At 38.8% G+C, this 20,540-nt stretch overlaps 2 protein-coding genes across 4 annotated transcripts; one reads left to right on the plus strand and one right to left on the minus strand.

Moving 5' to 3' along the window:
- The first annotated feature begins 5,368 nt into the window (after positions 1-5,368).
- Positions 5,369-17,301, plus strand: HYLS1 (HYLS1 centriolar and ciliogenesis associated). Its single transcript, XM_033097931.1, has 4 exons — positions 5,369-5,467; positions 7,914-7,963; positions 13,566-13,681; positions 15,977-17,301. The coding sequence occupies exons 3-4, from the start codon at positions 13,668-13,670 to the stop codon at positions 16,902-16,904; spliced, it is 942 nt and encodes a 313-aa protein (XP_032953822.1). The 5' UTR covers positions 5,369-5,467; positions 7,914-7,963; positions 13,566-13,667; the 3' UTR covers positions 16,905-17,301.
- Positions 9,655-20,403, minus strand: PUS3 (pseudouridine synthase 3). Of its 3 annotated transcripts, XM_033097929.1 has the most exons (8): positions 20,122-20,403; positions 19,316-19,507; positions 19,039-19,192; positions 17,841-17,965; positions 12,134-12,554; positions 11,455-12,020; positions 10,416-10,606; positions 9,655-10,271 (listed from the first exon to the last, which is right to left on the minus strand). In XM_033097929.1, exons 5-8 carry the CDS (start codon positions 12,506-12,508, stop codon positions 9,970-9,972), a joined length of 1,434 nt encoding a protein of 477 aa, XP_032953820.1. In that variant the 5' UTR covers positions 12,509-12,554; positions 17,841-17,965; positions 19,039-19,192; positions 19,316-19,507; positions 20,122-20,403; the 3' UTR covers positions 9,655-9,969. The 3 variants fall into 3 exon arrangements, with proteins under 3 accessions (XP_032953820.1, XP_032953819.1, XP_032953821.1); XM_033097928.1 differs by lacking the exons at positions 19,316-19,507; positions 20,122-20,403 and having other exon boundaries at positions 19,039-19,308; XM_033097930.1 differs by lacking the exons at positions 17,841-17,965; positions 19,316-19,507; positions 20,122-20,403 and having other exon boundaries at positions 19,039-19,308.
- Between the last annotated feature and the right edge of the window lie 137 nt (positions 20,404-20,540).

Genomic DNA, 20,540 nt, shown 5'->3' on the forward strand with positions numbered 1-20,540 from the left:
TTTATATCTTCCTCTCTATATATTTAATATATACATGTATGTATATGATATTTTTGGTTTAATTCTTCTTCACTTAGTGTTATAAATGTGATTCTATGTAATTTTTTTGACATTCAATATTATTAGTTTCAGGTGTACAGCACAGTGGTTAGATATTTACCCTATTTTGCCATGTATTTTGCCACTTTTTTGCCCAAATTTGTGAGTGAAAAATAAGGATGCACATTATAACATGGGTAGTACTAATTCCGTATCCATATAAATGTTTTTAATTATTTTGTTTATGCTTATGAGTTAAAAGTATAACTCTAGAAATCAATAACAATATCCTTATGCAAAACAATACCCTGGAATACGATAATTGGTTTTGTTGAACTTATGATGAACTTGCAACAACAAAGAGTTCTTGGCCTTCTATGATGAGTACATAGCATAAATTTGTTACCGGTACATAAAATTTCTTGTACCTTGTATCTGTTCTTGTGTTTTGTAATTATTTGTTACATAAAATTTCTTGTTCCATAATATGTTAAAAAATAAATGCTAGAATTCCTGTATAATATAACAAAAGTAGCTAAATGTAAACAAATAAAAGTTTGAATTAAAAAATTAAAAGATTTTTTTTTCCCCTGAAAGTTTGGACCAAAAACGTGGGTGCGCATTATACATGGCAAAATACTGTATATAATTTACGACGTGATTCTCCCAATTAGTCTAGAACCCACCTGGCACCATGCATAGTTGTTACTGTATTATCAACTATATTCTCTACGTTGTACTTTACATCCCCGTGACCAATTTGTACTTCGTAATCATTTCAGCTTTTTTACCTCACCCCACAACACCTCTCCATCTGGCAACCATCAATTTGTTCTCTGCATCTATGAGTCTGTCTCTGTTCTGTCCATTTATTTTGTTCTTTAGATTCCACATATAAGTGAGATCATATGGTATTTGTCTTTCTCTGTTTGACTTATTTCACTTAGCATAATAACCTCTAGGTCCATCCATGTTATCTGAAATGATCAGATTTCTTTCTTTTTTATGCCTGAGTAATATTCCCACATTCCTTTGTCCAGTCGTCTATTGACGGGCATTTGAGTGTGGTATATCACATTTATTGATGTGCATATGTTGAACCATCCTTGCTTCCTAGAGATAAATCCTATTTGGTCACAATGTATCATCTTTTTAATGTATTGTTCATATATATATAAAATGGGGTATTACTTGGCCATAAAAAAGAAAAATCTTGACAACCAGTACATAGATAAGTCCCAGAGATCTAATGCGCAAATAGTGATTATAGGCAACAACAGTGTATTAGAAACTTCAATATTGCTAAGAGATTAAATCTTAATTTTTCAGAATGGTCATTATCAATAAATCAACAAACAACAAGTGTTGGCGAGGATGTGGAGAAAACGGAACTGTAGTGCAACTGCTGGTGGGACTGTAAATTGGTGCAGCCACTATGGAAAATGGTTTGAAGTTTCCTCAAAAAATTAAACTACCATATGACCCAGCAATTACAGTTCCGGGTATTTATCTGAAGAAATCCAAAACACTAATTTGAAAAGATATACGAGTATGCATCCCTTTGCCCAATGTCTCAATCTGTCCCCTTCTTGCTATCTCTGGCTATTATTATCCTAGCCTAAGCCACCACCATCTTCCATCTGGAATACTGTAACGACCTCCCATTTTTACTTCACATATTAATAGAATCTTGCCGTCCCCAAATCCATTCTGCTCAATGCAGCCAAAATGCAATTTCAAACACAAACCTGAGTATGTCACACCACACATCCCAATTCTCACTTGAGTTTCTACTATTCTTAGGATACAGATCAAATTTTTTGCCTTAGCCTACATGGCCTACATGATTTGGCCCTTGCCTACCTCTCCAGTCTCATCTCTACCCTCTCTTTGTTGGTCTTCTTTCTATTTCTTGAATCTTCCAAGCTTCCATCCCCATCGGCCTTTCCATACGCTTTTCCCTCTGCCCAAAAAACTCCTTACACCCTCATATCTCCCTCCCCTCCACATCCTCTCCCCCACTTATCCTAAATTTAGCTCTTGGATCAGTGACATTATGTCAAATCTCCGTATGATTAGATGTTTTCACTGGGGCATTTGTCTCTCCTTAGCACTGAAAACAATTGTAATTTTGCAATAATTTGATTGTTTGATCAATGTCAATTTCTCCTATCAAATTGGAAGCTTCAGGTCAGAGATTGTAGTTTTTTATTCATCATCAAATCACTAACACATGGCACAGTACCTAACGTGGTAGTCAATAAATATTTGCTGAATAAATTATCAAATACCATTTAAAAAATAAAAAGAAATGAGGATTAAGCAATACAACTGGAATTGACTACTAAGAAGTTTGATGACCCTTGAAAGTACAGTTTGAATATACTGAGGAGGGCAGAATCCAGAACTCAGGGACTGAAGGAACTGAGCAATAAGAGAGAAGAGAAATTGGACTAGAGGGCTAACAGCAGTGGGCATCAGTGTCAAGCAGAATTGTTTGTTTTCATTTTGCTTTTCTTTATGCCGTTGTTGTTTCCCAGTTTGAGGAAGACATAAAGAAAGAATTGGAAATGTTACAAATAGGATTAGTCAGCTAAGAGAGGACTACAGTTGAAGGAGTTTGAAAATGTCAACAAAGGGTTGAGGTAGGCAGATGTGTCATAAAGGAGTGGCTAACTTAAGCATAACAGTATAACCAGTGGAAAGGAATATTTGAATGCACAGATAAAGACGCTGATCGGTTTAGCAAAGCAGCTAAACCTAATTAGGGCAAGCATCTACGTAGAAAAGAGTTGTGTTACAACCAGAAGGTAAGGAAGCCATGTTAAACTACATCACTTAGATATAATCAGCAAAATTCAAATTATGGGAAGGAAACTTCATAGGACTTACAATATGGTTTTTTCAACAAAGAAATTGCAAGGCAAAAAATGGAGGAGTAACTTATAAACTAGATTAAACTTGGGGCGGCCAGATAACTCAGTTGGTTAGAGCATGGTGCTCTAAACAACAAGGTTGCCGGTTCGATCCCCACATGGACCACTATGAGCTGCACTCTCCACATCTAGATTGAAACAACTACTTGACTTGGAGCTGATAGGTCCTGGAAAAACACACTTAAACAAATTTTTAAAAGTTTTAAAATAAAATAAAATAAACTTAAAAGACATAGCAACCAATCACAACATGTGGACTTGATTGGATCCAGGTTCAAACAAGCAAAAAGAAAAAAAAGAGAGAGACAAGTAGAAAACTGAACACTGAATATTTGATGGTATTAAGGAAATACATTATATCTTTTGGGTGTGGTAATTGTATTGTGGTTATGCTTTGAAAGATTATTTTTAAGAAATCATACTGAAATATTTATAGATTTCAGATGCCTAATATTTGCTTCAAAACGATACAAGAGGAAGTACGTGGATAGTGATATAAAAGCAACAAGATGAGTCATGAGTTAATAATTGTTGGAGCTGGGCATTGAGTTCATGAATCTTCATGGGCTTCAATATATACAATTTTTTCATATGTTTGCAATTTTCCTTAATAAATTATTTTAAAGAAGCAATTTGGTTTTCAAGAATAGGATTTTCTTCCGTATACAGTGGTACCTCGGTTTTCAAACGTAATCCATTCCGGAAGACCGTTTGAGTTCTGAAACATTTGAAAACGGAGGCACGGTTTCCCCATAGAAAGTAATGCAAAATGGATTAATCCATTCCAGACCTTTAAAATCAACCCCTAAAACTGCAAATTTAACATGAATTTTACTACCTAATGATACCATAGATCTGTAAAATTTACAGCATTCGTAAACCAAAATGTTCATCAACGGAGACGTTTGAAAACCAAGGTACCACTATACTGTATTTTAGATGACCTTGATGAAAACTTCTTGACCTGGGTTCAGTGGATTTCAGGGAACCATGAGGTTTACTAAATCAGATCTAGGACTGAGTTGAACACAAGATACCACTTGAAATATGACAGGAGATAGATCCTTTGTTGCCCATTAAAGGTTTTCAAAGATCAAATTTTAACATAAAGCATAACAAGAAACAGATGGGGAGGGCGGTAGGAATACGTTGAATGACCAAAGAAAGCAGTAGGTAAGAAAAATGAGTCTGTTTACTTTCGTTAATAAGACAAACCGGCTGGAGATTCAACACCAAAGAAAAGGTCAGGCAGATATAAGATGACCAAGCCTGAACACGGGATATTTGTTCATGAGGAAAGAAAAGACTGTGTGCACTAACGTGTTGTTAGGATCTTGCAGGTCTAGGGACAGGGCCATTCAAATGTTTACAACTTCTGCCATCTTCACTGTCGATTTCTTTTTTCCTCCCCCCCAACAAGCCCAAAATGCTTGAGGTAATGCAAAGGCCCTGAGACAAGGGGGCGGGGGAGGATAAGAGGTAATATAAAGTATTTGGAGGAAAAGCATTAAGCATTATTTTCTCCCTCTCATTAAACCCTGTGTTTAATAAACAGTATAAATTAGTCAACTAGCACCTGCGTATTTGTGCGAGGACTTGGAAGACAAGTTGTTCGAGGAAGGGGGTAGGCTATCAAGTTGTGGAGACCTCTACCCTTTTTCTTTTTTAGGTCTCATTCTCAGCAATTCCAAAACACTAGACCTTTTTTCTCAGGTACATATAAAAATATTTTAAGACTGAAGGAGTAGACGGGAGCATTCCGCAGGAACGCCGTAACTGGGTGGATGTTCTAGCAAGGAAGTCAGTTTGAGAGTAACGTCATTGGGCCGTTGACACAGTGGGACTTGGTCAGATCAGAAAGCCTGGGAGCCTCGGAAAATCCTCCATGCGCGTCCTGGCCTTCACAAAAAACCCGCGTGTCAAACCCGCGCCAACTGGCTGACGCGCAGAGGCAGATCGGGATCAAGGCTCCCAACGCGCCGAGAACCCTCCCGACGCCACCGAGCCTGCAGCGGCCAGGAGTCAAGAAAATGGAGACATTCCTTGAGGCGGACTGAACGCTAAGACAGCCTCTCCAAAAGCCCAGGTACCACGCCGTTAACCGAAGCTTGGGAGTCCTTCCCTCCGCGTCTGGTCTGCCTGGTTACTCAGCAACCGTTACAGGTTACCGCCGGAGCGCCGCGGGGTTCCTACGTTTCCCTGTCCACGCCCCAACTCCCGGGCTTCCTCCCGCTTGAGGGAAAGGCCAAGAGAAAATATGAACCAATCAGAATGCACACATGGAAGGCCTTTACAACATGGGCCAATAGAAGGGCTCGGGGCGGGCCCGAAGGCTCTGGTTGGTTCTCGTGGTTTAAACCTCCGCGTCCCGACAGTTACGGCTCTGTTGGCGAGTGGGCGGGCAGTGCGCCTGCGCAAGCTGCGGGATGTCTGCTTGTGGGGCTGCGGGGCGGGTCTACTACCCGGGCTGCGAGCGGACCTTGGCGTGGCGGGTAAGCGGGCCGGGCTGGGAGAGGTGGAGCGGGTCCCCGAGGGACGTCCCCCGGGTCGCCTCGCTGCGGGGGAGAGATCGGGGCTGAGTACGCGGAACTGGTTTCCCGGACTGGGTGCGCGCAGTTCCGAGCCCCGACATCCCGACGGCCCGGGTTCGCGGCTTCCTCAGGCGTGCGTGTCCACTATGCGCCGGCCCGGGGCGGTCCGAGCCTCGGAGGTCACCGTGGCCGCGGCTCAGTGAGGTGGACGGATCAGGGGGGTGGGCGCAGCGAGGGAGCTGTCCTCCAACGAGGCCGCGAGCGTCACAGACACACGACAGCCACGCTCAGGCCAGAGGATGCCGCCGCCGGTCTTTTCTTGTAAAGGGACAGTCTTACTCTCGGGTCACACCTTTTGTGAACTTCTGGGTCTAACCGTGCGAGAAGTTCTTTCCCTGAGGAGTCAGGATAGTGTGTGAAATTGAAGGACCCTACAGTCCTACCCTAAAATGAAAATAAACCTTTTTTTTTCTGATTATAAAAATTATACAATTTCATTGTTTTTAGGAATAAATCCAAGCAATATTAAGTACATATAGAGAACTTAAGGAAGAAAATACTCGAAATCCCATCAGACACAGATAACCATGGGAAAAAAAACCCGCAGTTCACATTTGGGTTTACTGCAAACAGTTATGAATATATGTTCGCGTGATTATACTTAATAAAATGTATTTATTTTTATAGAATTGTATATTTTGAATATAATAAAGCATATTTATTTAATAAGCAGATTATGCCTTATCTACTCAGTCATATTTTAGGAATATTTAGAATAGCATAGTAGTGGTTATTCGTACATATATATGTTTGCATTCTTGTTCAGTTTATCTCCTTGGAATAATTCCTGGAAGTGAATGATGGCTTAGAAATGATGGTACAATTTAAATTGACTCATAATGCCAAACTGCCCTGTAGAAAATTTGATATCCTCCTCTCCACCCTACCCGCGTACACAAAGACTGTGAGATTGCTCAGTTCTTTACACACTGACCAGCACTGGGTATTGAAAAATCTTACCAATATAAAAGGATAATGTTTTTATTTGCATTAATAATGATATTAAACACCTTTTTTTATTAGTTATTATTTGGTAACCATCATCTGTCGTTTCCTTCTTATTCTGCTGGTGTACCTTTTTATTTTAATAGCTTTCTAAGAGGAATTTGAATTAGTGATTTTGAACCTTTTGTACGTATTTTCCCTAGTTTGTTGTCTCTTTTGATTATGGCTCTTTTTTAGGGTGTTTTTCTTTTTCTTTGTTCTAATATTGTGGTTCTCTGAACTGCATGTTTACCTCCCCAGAGGTAGTTATTTGTTGTAACACTGCAGTAGCCTCCCTGTAACTTGCATAATCTAACTACTGAACCAGCCTTCCCCTTCCACCCTCAGAATCCTTTCACTTGAAAATAGCTAAACCTGGGACACTGAATCATTTAAGATTTTTGAAGAGAAGTACTATTGGGTATTTTGGTTAATGTCTGTATTTACAAAATATAAGATGTTCTAGCCTCTATATGAAAGTTTCCTCATAAGTAAAGACAATGGATTATCAGGTCTTTGTATTTAAAAAAAAGAACTGACAGTTACCTGTGGACCTTACTAAAGTTTAGATTTTATTAGTTGCAAACACCTATCCTCATATGTTCAAGAAAAAATAATAAGGGAATGTGCTGTAATTTAAATGTAAATAAAATCACATGTTAATCACCGTATAGTGTAGTACACATAGTATATATATTACACAAAAGAATCTCTTTGGGCTTTAGTGTTGGAACTTCTCTGTCCCTACTTTATTCTATGTGTATCTTTTTAATAGGTTTGTTTTGCATGAAAATAGAAATGAATGGTGTAATACTTATCACAAAGCTCCATTTATATATTGATTTATACATCACATATATTGTTACATATACATTATGTATATTACATTATGTAACATATATTATGTATATGCCTATATATGTATATATATAAAATCGCATTTAAAGTTCACAATCTATTGAAATAATTCAATTTTTTCAATGAAGAAAGCAAGATCTAAGCCCTTCTTTACTTCTAACATTTATTTAGTTCCTACCATGGGTCAGACTTTGGAATTTATGCAAACATTACCTTAGATAACTAATTTTGCAAACTTGGGATTTCTCACTTGCTTCATCTGTGATGATTGCCGTGAGTTTTTTCTGTGGTAACTACCAAAAATAATGTCACTAAATGGTTATTCTAGATTTGATAGTATAATCTAGTTAAACTTGCAAGGATTTTTCTTAATATCTAAGACCCTGCTCCTCTACTTTTTTGCTTCTACAGACTCTCCCAAGCTTAGCTTTTCGTCCTATGAATCATTTCTTTAGAGTTGATTTTTTAAAAAAATGAGTGATTTCTTAAATCTGTTGTTTTCTAGGCTTTTCTTTAACTCGAAAACTAATGCCATTGAAGGTACATGGAGATAAGGTAAGAAGTTGAAAAAAATAAAATGCTTTAATTTGTCATTACATGTTTAAGTGAGGCTATTCTATGCTCAATGGTTACACTAAAAAAAGGATCTTTACATCAAAATTAAACAAGAAAGCAATATTTTAAGAACACTCAGGGCATTGTGAAATGTTGGCAGATCAGGTCCCAAAATCAGTGACATGATTCAAAATCCAGAAGGTCTGGATGCTACAATGGTTATTTAGAATAAATCTTAGTTATTTTTTACCACTATTTCATACCTAAAATGGAGATCTTTTCTGGTTCCTATTCTGCTATAATGTATAGGCTATTAGTGTCTTCATACTCTTCAATACAAGGTCACTTCACTTTTCTTAAACTATTACATCCTAAACCTAGAACTCTTCCAATGAAGTCTTGTACCTGTAGCCCACCCACTACTAAATTTCTGTAGCACTTATACTCGTACAGCATGTTTACTATTTATATGTTAGTATTATTTCTAATTGTTACATATGTTAGTTATATTTTAGCTGGCAGTTTGAGGATATAAACTGTATTTATATACTGTTTTCAACATAGGAATAAACGATTTGTTGGTCGGCAAATAAAACTTTGGATCTTGTAAACATATAGTATAATTACATCATAATTATGGGTAAGTAATACACTGCAATGATGAGAATTGTTATTACTGATGCAGAAGATCTGAGTTCATTTACTGATGAACTTATCTTAATTGCTATGAAGGATAATGTATTATTTAGGAGAACTTTGAACTCTTTTGAATAAGTCTTGATGTTTGTAAGTAATATTTTAAGGGCTACTTATTGACTTTGAGAACAAGCAAAGCCCCACCTCATTTTCCTGTCTCCGTGTCTCACAGATGTGCTTTAAATCTGAAACCTAGGAGTTATCCTAAAAGTCCCCTTACTTTTTAACCACACATTCATTTACTCACGAAGTCCGCTGCTTCTCCTTTCTTAATCTCAAATTCATCTACTTCTATTCCCTTTACTACAAATCAAGTCTAGGCCATCATCAATTTCCTTGATTACGCCAACAGCATCCGAATTGGTCCTGCTGTCTTGCCCTCTTCCAATCCACAGTATACTCAGAGCAATATTTTTGCTACAATTCTGGCTTTCAATTTTTTTTCAGTGGTGCCTCAAGATAAAATCTTAAGCTTTTGTAGGAAGGCCTACGAGGCTGTACAGAAGTGACCTTTGCTTACCTTTCTAAACTATGCTCTTGTCACTCTCAAGACATACTACCGTATTTATAGTTACCTGAATACAAATGCAGTAATCTTTAACCCTTTATACAAACTGCTTCTCTGCCTTAAGCACCCAGAGCTCTGCTTCTTGTCCCCACTTCAGCTGGCTCCCACTTGTTCTACAAGATTCAGCTTGGATATCTCTTTATAAGAGCTTTCCTTAAACCATAAACCACTAGGCCAGGGGTTGGTAATCTCCTAGCCTCTTTTTATATGGCCCATGAGCTAAGAATGTTTTCATATGTGTAAAAGGCTGTTACAAAAAATAATATATGCAGCAGAGACCATCTGTGGCTCATAGCACTAGACTGATAAGCTTTTTAAGAGATGCTGTGCCTGACTCAGGTCACCGTCAGGTAATATTTTACCTGGCACTAAACCAATTTATCAAATATTTAACTGCTTTTAAAAATAGTAACAACAAATTAGATATTTGCAGAATCAGGCTTTAATGAACTTGAATACAAGGCACAGGTTTCCAGGTGTATGTAAATACATCTCCATTTCACATTTGCTTTTTGCTTCTTCCATCTCTAACTCCTTTTGGACAGGAATGAGAGAATGTTTGATCTCTTGTTCAAGCAAGAACTTCCTTCATAGGGCCTATGGTCTTTTTGGTTTTGTTCGCTTTGGTTTTTTTTAAGAGCTGATCATCTGGATTTCTAGGACTTGCAGTAAATATTGTATTTCCTTTCTGCCCACCTACCATTAGCTCGTTGCCGCCTTGATCCTGGCAAGTTTTCTGTGGTTAAATGATGCTTGTAATTTCTGTATCAACACAGACTCTCTTTGTTGGTTTCTCCAAAATAGTATTTTCTTCCTCTAGTGTGTCATTACAGTCCCTTTTGGCTTTTGTTTGTTCCTCATGTGGCTGCTCGATGCGTCCCCTACGTACAAAATGCTGGATCCGGGATTCTAATCCATGGCATTTAGGACGATCCATTAGGGGCTTATATGTGCGTACTTTCACTCCTTCTACAAAGGCACTTGTCTGCTTTATGACAGAGGGCTTAACATTTCTCCAGTCTATCTCTCCATCCGTCTTAGGTCCTATAATATATACAATCAAGCATTACATGTATACTTTACCACAATAGAATCACCTCCAAAGTTTATATAAATCTACCTCCCCCCATAACCCTGTATAACTTTGGTTCTGGTAAATAATTTCATCTGTGGATTTTCCTGTCATACCTGTCCCACAGGGTACTGCAACAGAGTCGAGTCCTTGCAGCATACTATACAACATGTGAGTCTTAACAGCTTGATTAGCCCACTGTTGTTGTAGGTGGGTAACATTGAACTCATGAACTTCCCGGTCATAGATCCACTTGATACTTTCAAACTTACAGTCATATAAGACTAGAGGAAATTCTACAGCCATACTAGAAAGAGAGACGAAATAGAGTATAAGAATACACAGTAGCCATCCAACAGTTCTTTAAAAATTAGGATTAGTTGGGTTAAAAGGAGGAGAAAAACTTTTATGTCAATATTAGGTATCTTACAGCTAGTACAAAAATATAACACCACCCCTAACCTTGCAAAACATTATAACTAAAAAAAAAGACCACTGATGAACTGGTTAGGCTTGATCTATAGCAGGATAAATTTCAATGGTAACAAGTCACCTAAAAGTGAGTTGGCTCCACTATATGGCTATAAAATTAAAAAGAGCTGGTGGTGTTTTTTCAAACTTGTCAATTTTGTATAGTATGAAGTAAAAACTTAGATTTTTACTGCTTCGGAATGACCTCAGTCTGCTTGCAAAAGAAAAATCAACTCTTCTTCCTGCCTTTCCTACCATTTCAGAAACTGAAAATTAGGAAAAATTCCAAAGTATTGTATGAGATTACTCCATAATACAAAGTGAGCAAGATTTAATATGAATAGTTTGAATGCTGACTGTTTAACTTCAGCAGAACCTAACAATAACACCTCTTAACATAAATTCAAAGGGGGAAAATGTAGAAATGAATGTGCTTTTATGTAAGGGGCCTGGCCCAAACACCTATTTCTTACTACTGGGATAGAATTGTGAAGAACAAAATTCAAAGATACCACTCCCTCCTACATGTTCATAACATTCTACAAGTTAGACTAAAAGCTTCATGAAGACAGAATCAATTACTTATTCAGACAATTATGGGGAGAGAAAGATACATTAGAATATAATTTAAAATAATCTAAGGGCAATAGCTATTTTGTTATTTTGGTTTTTGTTTGATTTTACCTGTATTGAGGTTTTTGGGGATTTTTCTCTATGTTCAGCAGCTCATCGATAATCTCTGGCTTCTCCATTCCTTGGCCAATTAGAAAAAGGATAGCCATCATACAACGGACTTGATGATAAAGGAACGCCTGGCCAATCACTTCAAACTGACATAACTGGAAAGGTTCTTGCCATCTCTCCTCAGCCAGGCTCTGGCCCACTAGCTGTATTTGAGCAGACAGAATAGTCCTCTGAAAATTAATCACTCCGTTGGCTACATCCATTTTACATAAGTTCCTAAAATCATGTGTGCCGACATACTTCTGAGCTGCACGGTTCATGGTTACAATATCTAAGTCAGCCCGAGGGAAAAAATAGTGGTAAGTCCGCTCAAGACAGCTGAACCTAGCACTAAAGCTAGGTTCTACAGGGGCCCACGCCAGTACCCGGATGTCTGGAGGGAGCACCCGATTGAGAATGTGGGTATAACGGATCTCTTTAGCAGCACTGTTGACTTCATCTGTTAGATTAAAATCCTCTGAATCCCTGCCCTTTGGAAAGTGAGAACGGAGGTCAAGAGAAATCACCTGTGGAATCAGAGAAAGATAACTGTGTTTTAGATACAAATAATCTGAATCCTCAGTATGTATACCTAAAATATTGCTTGCTTTGAGAAACAGTGTAGTGTAGGGGCCCTTACCTGTCCAAAGGCGCTAACTCCTTTATCTGTTCGCCCACACCGGTGATAGTTGGATGTCTGTCTGCTTTCTATTAGTCGGGTCTTGGTTAGAGCCTCAAACAGCTTCTCTTCAATTGTATTGTTTGTGTTTTCCTGACTGGCAAAGCCTTGGTATCCCCAGCCCAGATAGGCTATCTTTAGGGCTACATGTCTTCGACCATGCGCACTGAAATCAAATGCACGCTTAGCTTTTCCAGCTCCTGAAGAATTTTCTCTAACATTTGAGTCCTTGCTGTTGGCTTGGTTTTTTTTAAGTCTTTGTACCTCTTGCTCCAGTTCTTGTACTCTTTTTAGGAGTTTCTCATTCTGGATTCTGTCTGTGTCGTTTTCAGCCATGGTAAGACAACCCCAGGAATAAACGAATCATACGGGTCCACACTACCTGAAGAGAGTAAAAGTATACAATTTCAGTGCTGATTCCTTTGGTCATGTCAGTATCTTTCCTTTATGTTCAAATAGTATAATATCTAAGATTTAATTTAATGCCTAAAGGACAGACTTTTGCTTCTGCCCAGGGATATAAGCATTAGCTTAATTATTATGGGTTGATCATCCCAGATTTTATTCTTTTCCATCCTGTGTGGCCAATTCGCAGGGAAACAGAAAATAGCTATATATTCAGCTAGCATTGTTAAGGTTTAAGTAGACAGAATTTAGGGAACATGACTGTAGATTTCATCTCTCTTCTTCATTATCTCAGATGATTAAGGACTGATGTTACTGATATTTTTTTCCATAAATCATTTCCTTTTGACTTCTCATTCCATTTGTCCATTCTTTCTTTTTTTTTTTTAATTAGTTTATTGGGGTGACAATTGTTAGTAAATTTACTTAGATTTCAGGTGTACAATTCTGTATTACATCATCTATAAATCACATGGTGTGTTCACTGCCCAGAGTCAGTTCTCCTTCCATCACCATATATTTGATCCCCTTTACCCTCATCTCCCACCCTCTACCCCCCTTACCCTCTGGTAACCACTAAACTATTGTCTGTGTCTATGAGTTTTTGTTTCTCATTTGTTTGTCTTTTTTGTTGCTTTTACTTCATATACCATATATCAGTGAACTCATATGGTTCTCTACTTTTTCTGTCTGACTTATTTCGCTCAGCATTATAATCTCAAGATCCATCCATGTTGTCACACATGGTCCTATTTCATCTTTTCTTACTGCCAAATAGTATTCCATTGTGTGTATATACAACTTCTTTATCCATTCATCTATCGAAGGATATTTTGGTTTCCATGTCTTGGTGTACAATCTTTCTAATCATAAGATCTGTTTATATGGAATGTATACAACTACTGTGAGTTTCTATTGCTTTCCAGTATTTCAGATAAAATTAGTGGCTGGTATGTTCTATCATCTAACACTCAATTCTGTCTTAAAGGTGGTATAATAGAAGCTAGCCTGATTGAAGAAATTTGTCAATGATTGTATTATAGTGGAAGCAGAATCTGGAGTCAAGATTTTCCCACTTTAAGCAGTTTTGATGGCAGAAGGAAGGTAATTAAGCATCATGATCCTTTTTAAAGTCAAATTTAATGCATGTTCTGATAAAAGATTTCTGTACCTCTAACAGCTAGAAGAATCAGTTTGGATAATGTAATTTAGATGTCACTGTTGAAATTCAGACATATTTCAAAAGATTCAGGACAACTGTACTATATCCTTAACGTACTAGACATTTATGGGACAGTACAATCTATGACTGATGGTTACTTTAGTAATAGAAGATCATCTCCACATCTGTTCTAAGGCTGACGATGTTATCTAAGTCTATGTAGCTCATTTCGTTTTTTGCCCTTTGAGTTTCTATATCTATGATATATTAGAAGTTTAAATTTAGGGGCCACGGGTTGGCTCAGTTGGTTAGAGCGCGGTGCTCTTAACAACAAGGTTGCCGGTTCGATCCCTGCATGGACCACTATGAGCTGCGCCCTCCACAACTAGATTGAAACTACTTGACTTGGAGCTGATGGGTCCTGGAAAAACACACTTAAATAAATTAAAAAGTTTTTTAAAAAGTTTAAAACATGAAACTATAAAAGTACTAGAAGAAAACATGTAATAACTTTCTTAAAATCTTGGAGTGGGAAAGGCATTTATAAGTCAAACACCACTGAAACAAGTTTCTACCAGCAAAAGATAAAGTCAGCAGAAGGTAAACAACAAACTGGGAAGAAAAAAATTAATGATGGTAAAGGGCTAATGATAGTATGTATGTGAGTATTTCATGAATATATACATCAGATTTAACATAAAGCTCCATAAGAAGAAGTCCAACAGCCTGAGAGGTAAGTGGAGAAAGAACAAGCATTTTATACAAAGGGGGAACAAAAGCTTATGAATGTATGAAAAGATGCTCAATTTTACTCAGTTTAAATAAATGCTAATTTATATGAGAACTATTTTTTTACCAAACTGACTGCAAAGACTATAAAGTTTGATAGTACACCACTTTGGAAAAGGGATGGAGAAACAACCTCTGTAATACACTATTGGTACAACTTCTTTACAGGCCATTTGGTAACAGCTATCAAAATTGAGCACACATACCTTTTGACTCACCTATTTCATTTCTAGAAATTTAAATACACGTATGCTTGCACAAGTATGTAGAAATTTACATGATATTCATTGTAACATTTATTTTCTAACAAGAGACTGTAAGACTAAATTAAGTCAATCATGGACTAGCTGAAAATTATAGTACATCCATACATTGGAATTCTATGCAACTTTAAACAAAATGAAGTCTGCATATACAAATGTAGCTGGATCACCAGGACTATTTTTAAGGCTCTCAAGAGTTGTATAATATGATCCTTCGTGGTATAAAAAATGTGCATATGAATATGGAAAATTACTGGAGAAATGTCAAGAAACTGCCTTTGGGAGTGAAACTTAGTGGGAGGACGGGGGAAATCCTTAAAATTATCATGTGCATGTATGTTTTTCAGTTTAAAAAGAAAAACGGTAGGGACACAGGAAATAGTGGGCAGTAGATACCTATCTTAGATCCAGCTAGGAAACTAGCATCGAGTATTTTGCTGATTGATTTGGGTACTAAAAGTTATTTCATTGACAGTGTACTGGGATGAACAGATTTAGCTTGGCACTGAAGATGCACTAAAATTATGTAAGCATAAGAATGTATGCATGCATGTTACTGCTTTTGTGAGGGTTTTTTGGATTAAATCACTCTTATGGTTAAAAGCAAGGATTCTGAAGCCGGACTGCATGAGTTAGAATTCCAGCCCCACACTTAAGAGTTGTGTAACCTTGGGCTAAGTTATTTCACCTCTGTATGCCTCATGTTACTCATCTGTGAAAAGGAAATAATCAGAGTACCTACTCCATAGTCATGAGGATTATATGAATTAATGTAAAGCACAGAGAACAATGCTGGATACATAGTGTCCCTCTAAGCACAATGTACTTAACATTAAGCATTACGCCTGGTATCGTATTGTGTAGTCTCAAGCTTTTCTTATGCCAGAACTCACCTATCCTGTCCCAGGAACTACTAAAGGTGGCAAGAACTACCAGGCAGTAGAAAGTGGGAGTGAATAAAAAGAGTAGAAATGAAAGCAGGTAATAGATTCTCGAGAGCTGAATTAATGCCCCTCCAAACTGTTCCCATACTACCTTGTACTAACCTGTATTTTATTATATAACTGTTGTATTATGATTGCATTGGCCATTCTTTCTACATGTGACTGCTATCAAAGCAGCGAATGAACAATTTATGAGCTGGGAACTTATTATCAGAAAACTGATCAGTGCTTTCTCTTGCAGAAGGTCCTACAGTGTAGGGAAAGCAATGGAGGAACTCTTGGAACCTGGTGAACAAAAATGGGCCACTATGGATCCAGAAGCACGAATGTTAGCAGCTGCTACAGCTTTCACTCGTATCTGTGCAGGGCAGGGTGAGGGAGATGTCAGGCGAGAAGCCCGGTCTACCCAGTATGATCCCTACAGCAAAGCTTCAGTAACCCCAGGAAAGCGACCTGCTCTTCCTGTGCAACTGCAGTACCCACATGCAGAAAGTAATGTCACTTCAGAAACAGTCTCAGAGGCCTCCCAAAGACTCCGAAAGCCAGTGATGAAGAGAAAGGTGCTGCGTAGGAAGCCAGATGGGGAAGTATTAGTGACAGATGAATCAATTGTCAGTGAATCAGAGTCTGGTACAGAAAGTGATATGGATCTCTGGGACTTAAGACAAAAGTTGATGAACCTACAGTTCGAGGAAGAAAGGGAATCTGCTGCTGACATTTCAGAAAAATTTAATCTACCACATGAATATCAAGGAATTTATCAAGATCAGCTCCTTTCCTATCTGCGAAGAGAAGGAATGGACCCTCCAACTTATGAACAAGACCTGATTGTTGCCAGCCGACCCAAGTCCTTTATTCTCCCAAGGCTGGACCAGTTAAATCGAAACCGGGGCAAGATAGACCGGGTAGCCCGCTATTTTGAGTATAAACGAGACTGGGACTCAATACGGTTACCTGGTGAAGATCATAGGAAGGAATTGCGCTGGGGTATCCGAGAGCAGATGTTTTCTCGAGCAGAACCCCAATCCAAGCCTCAGCACATATATGTTCCAAACAATTATCTAGTACCAACTGAGAAGAAAAGATATGCCCTTCGTTGGGGTGTTCGTTGTGACCTTGCAAATGGTGTCATGCCCAAGAAGCTTCCTTTCCCTCTTTCTCCTTCTTAAGTCTTTTTACCTGTCTCTCCTTTCACATGATTGTTTGGGATACCCTGGTTCTTTATATCTTTCCTTTTATTTAAATAGAAACAACTAACTTGAAAACCCATGTGACATTATAGAATAAGGACTTCACCCATCTTTGGTCTTTCCTAGGTATATCACACTGGTATCAGATTCCACTTAACTGCCAAACTACCACTCAGATTGAACAATGCAAGAGAAATCATGCCAGAGAAAAACAGACCTGGTCTTTCTCTACTCGTCAGTTTAGTAAGCAAAGTCAGGTAGCACTATTTTTGTTCTATAATCTTTTTACCTTTGGCCAATGTGGGTTGCTGTTTTTATTAGTGTGTTTTTAAAGTTGCTGGGCGTTAAGCTTATCCATTAAAGAATTTTGGAAATTTGTGGACTTGCTCTTATTTTGACTCACATACTGCCCAAAGTTAGGTGATCTCAAACCTGGGTTATGATTCTGGTTCCAGTTGTACTCCCCATCATACTCTCACCACCCAAATAATGAGAGCCAAAGGGCGGGCACAAAACCTGCCTTTACACAACACAATCCTAAAGGAAAGAAGAAAGGTAACAGCACAGATATCCTCCATTACTAAAGAGATATAATAAATCCAGATAACTCTGTTAAATGCTTTTTAGTAGATGCTCAATAGCACTACATGACATCCAGGATTCTAACCCGTGTTTTGTTTCAGAATTATTTAAATATATTGCCCTCCAGTTGTTACTTCTAGAATACCATGCTTTTTATAATTTGCCACTGAGGTTGGCAAATTATAGGTCTTAGAAATTATGCCCATCACTTGAAGGCTATTCCCTTTCTGCAAGAGAACTTCAAACTGTTAACATTTGGAACCAGATGCAGACACAAATATCAAAATGAATCTGGCCTGTTTGGACACGGACCAGAACACTAATTCTGCTCACCTTAAATTGGATTTCCTTGCTTTGATGTTTCTAATCCAATGAGGAACATCTACAAACTGGAGGTTGTCAGTTTTAACATTTGAAGCCAGAAGAGTGATTGTAGAAATTGCTTGTTTAAGGAAAAGCTGTATAACAAAAATTAATAACCTTGACCTATCTGCTAAAATACAATTCCTCCGTAATATTTAAGCTAGTATTTAAGCATCATTCATTCACCCAGTTCCATTGCTAGGCATTTTATCAGGGAAAGAAATAATCAGTGACTCAAAGATATGTGTAGGATATATTAACTGAAAATATGTAAGAACTGCAAACTATCCAATAATAGTGATTAAATAGAACATAAGTCATTGGGAATCATGGGACGCTAATGAAAAATGCAAAGTAAGTGAAACAAATAGGTTGCAAACAATGCAGTATGATCTCAGTCATACACCTATATACACATGCAAAGCACAAGGAAAGATCAAAACCTAACTCTGGGTAGTGGGATTAAAGGTAGTTTTAATTTTCTTTACACCTCTATTTTTTTAAAAGTTAAAAGCCACATGGCTTTTTCACATGCAAATTACAGCAAAAAACCGGTCCAGTGATTTACCTTCTTTATATGTATCTCAAAGACCAATATTACCAAATCAAAGCCTCCAAACTGATTATCTAGTTCAGCCCCTTACTTAACCAAAAAACCAGTCCAAAGGGGTTAAACACGGTAATTAAGATTTGTGGTAAAAAGTGGACTCGAGCCCAAGAATCCTGAGTCAGTACAGTGCTTTCTCCAGCACACCATACCCTTCTCCGTGAAGTACAGTGGTTCCCAAGCAGACATGTAACACCTGTAGGCCGCTAAATTACCACAAAGACGGAATTCGTGTTTGCGCTAAACGTCGCCTGTAAACTAAACACTAAAACGGCCAATGCATTTCAATACATTTTTTTTTAATTAAAAAGGGGTTTTAGTTTCGAAAATGTTAGTAACTAGGGGAGTAGTAGAAAGAGCATTCCCATGATAAACTTTATTTTAAACCAATGACGGTAAGAGGTAATACCCACAGGATTAGGAGACACGCACCTATGATCACTAACATTGGAAAGCAATCCTCAATCTGAAAAACGTAACCACGCCTTCCTCCCACACTACAACTGAGTGGGATCCAGACTTCCACTAGTATTTCCTTTTATGAGCAAACAGAATTCTCACCGAGGCAGCAGAGACTTCACAGCCCAAGGTCCCTGTAAGAATCGAATTAAAAAGTAGCTCCTCTCGCTGCGAGCTGCCACCAGGAGTTCCAAGAAGCACCAGACACAATCACAGGGTCTTCGGCGAGGTCCCACTTCCATATACCGGTGCTTTCCTGAAAAGATCAAGGTATGGAAACGGGGCGGAGGAGAGAGGGAAACATCCAGCTGTTTGTCCACTTGCCCTTTCCTCTTTGTAGAACCCAGAAAATAAGCTACCCCCAAAACCCCATACTTACCTTCCGGTCGTCAGCCACGCGGCTTTTCGCAAGACAGGAAGCTGTCACTTTGCGTCTCCCGGGCGCGCCCGCGGCCTCACGGGAGTTGTAGTCCACCTTTGTGGGAAATGTAGTTCTAAAACCCGGGTGCAGGCTTGACGCGGAAATCAGTCTAGTGTTTTCCAGTCTGGCCATCGTTTCTCCACCTAAAACCTGGGTTAGTATAAGGATAAACGGATAAATTCTAGTGCGCTAAAATAATAGAAAAGGAACCTTTCAAAGGTCCGCTACCTTATACGAAAACTAAGATTAAAGAACCTGACTCGAATTTATACGTCCTTAAATTCGTAGAAAGTTAGCATTGCGAGACAAAAGCATTTACTATTAGAAACCACTTGTAAGGGCTTAAAAGGACTATGATAACCTCAAAACAAACGTTGAGAGGCCTGAGAGTGACTAACAGAGCTGGTAGCCTGGCTTCAGCACCACGGAGAGAGATAATTAGGTTTTTGTAGGTTTTTCCAGAGACTGATCCAAATCTCAAGATTCCAGTCAGAAAAGTGGAAAAAGTCTGGTTCCTTTGTCCACATTCAGCAGTCAGTAGTAAAAGGAATCTATCCCATATTACACAGTGGAGGTTATACCACAAGGAGCAGTTTGCTCAGGATTGCTTTAGCAAGGGGCACACATCAGGATTAAAAATAAAATAAGGCGGTCTGTGGAGGCACCACAGGCATTAAGGAATGGGGACAGAAGTTAGAACCTGAGCTACTTTACTGCCTCTCCGCATCTTTCGCGTTCGAATTCATTTGTCAGCTGAAACGTACCCCTTTTGATCCTTCACTTTCCTAGCAATTCGCAGCCTTTCTGACTTCTTATCACGTAGAAACGGAAATTTCCGGGGAAACGCCGGCTCGAGCTTGAAGCTGGGCAGGGGTCCAGCCTGACCACCTGGAGAATTACCTGGGGAGTGGGTGGTGGGATAAGGGATGTAGGACTCGAATCAGTATGAAGACTATTGCTGCTCAGAGTCCCAAGTAGCTGCTGGCTTAGCAGAGGTCAGCAGCAGGCAAATGTCCACTGCGACAGCTCCCCTTCCCGGCTTCCAACACCTGGCACGTGGAGGGCTGGCCGAAGTGCAACCTGGCTGAGCCGTACAGTTCTCCCGCGGCCCTGACTCCTCCCCCGGACACAACCCCCTCCCCAAGCCCTCCCTTCTCCTCCTGACCCCGGTACCGCCCCCTCC

This window comes from Rhinolophus ferrumequinum, chromosome 25, assembly GCF_004115265.2.
Source record: "Rhinolophus ferrumequinum isolate MPI-CBG mRhiFer1 chromosome 25, mRhiFer1_v1.p, whole genome shotgun sequence".
Taxonomy (NCBI): Eukaryota; Metazoa; Chordata; class Mammalia; order Chiroptera; family Rhinolophidae; genus Rhinolophus; species Rhinolophus ferrumequinum.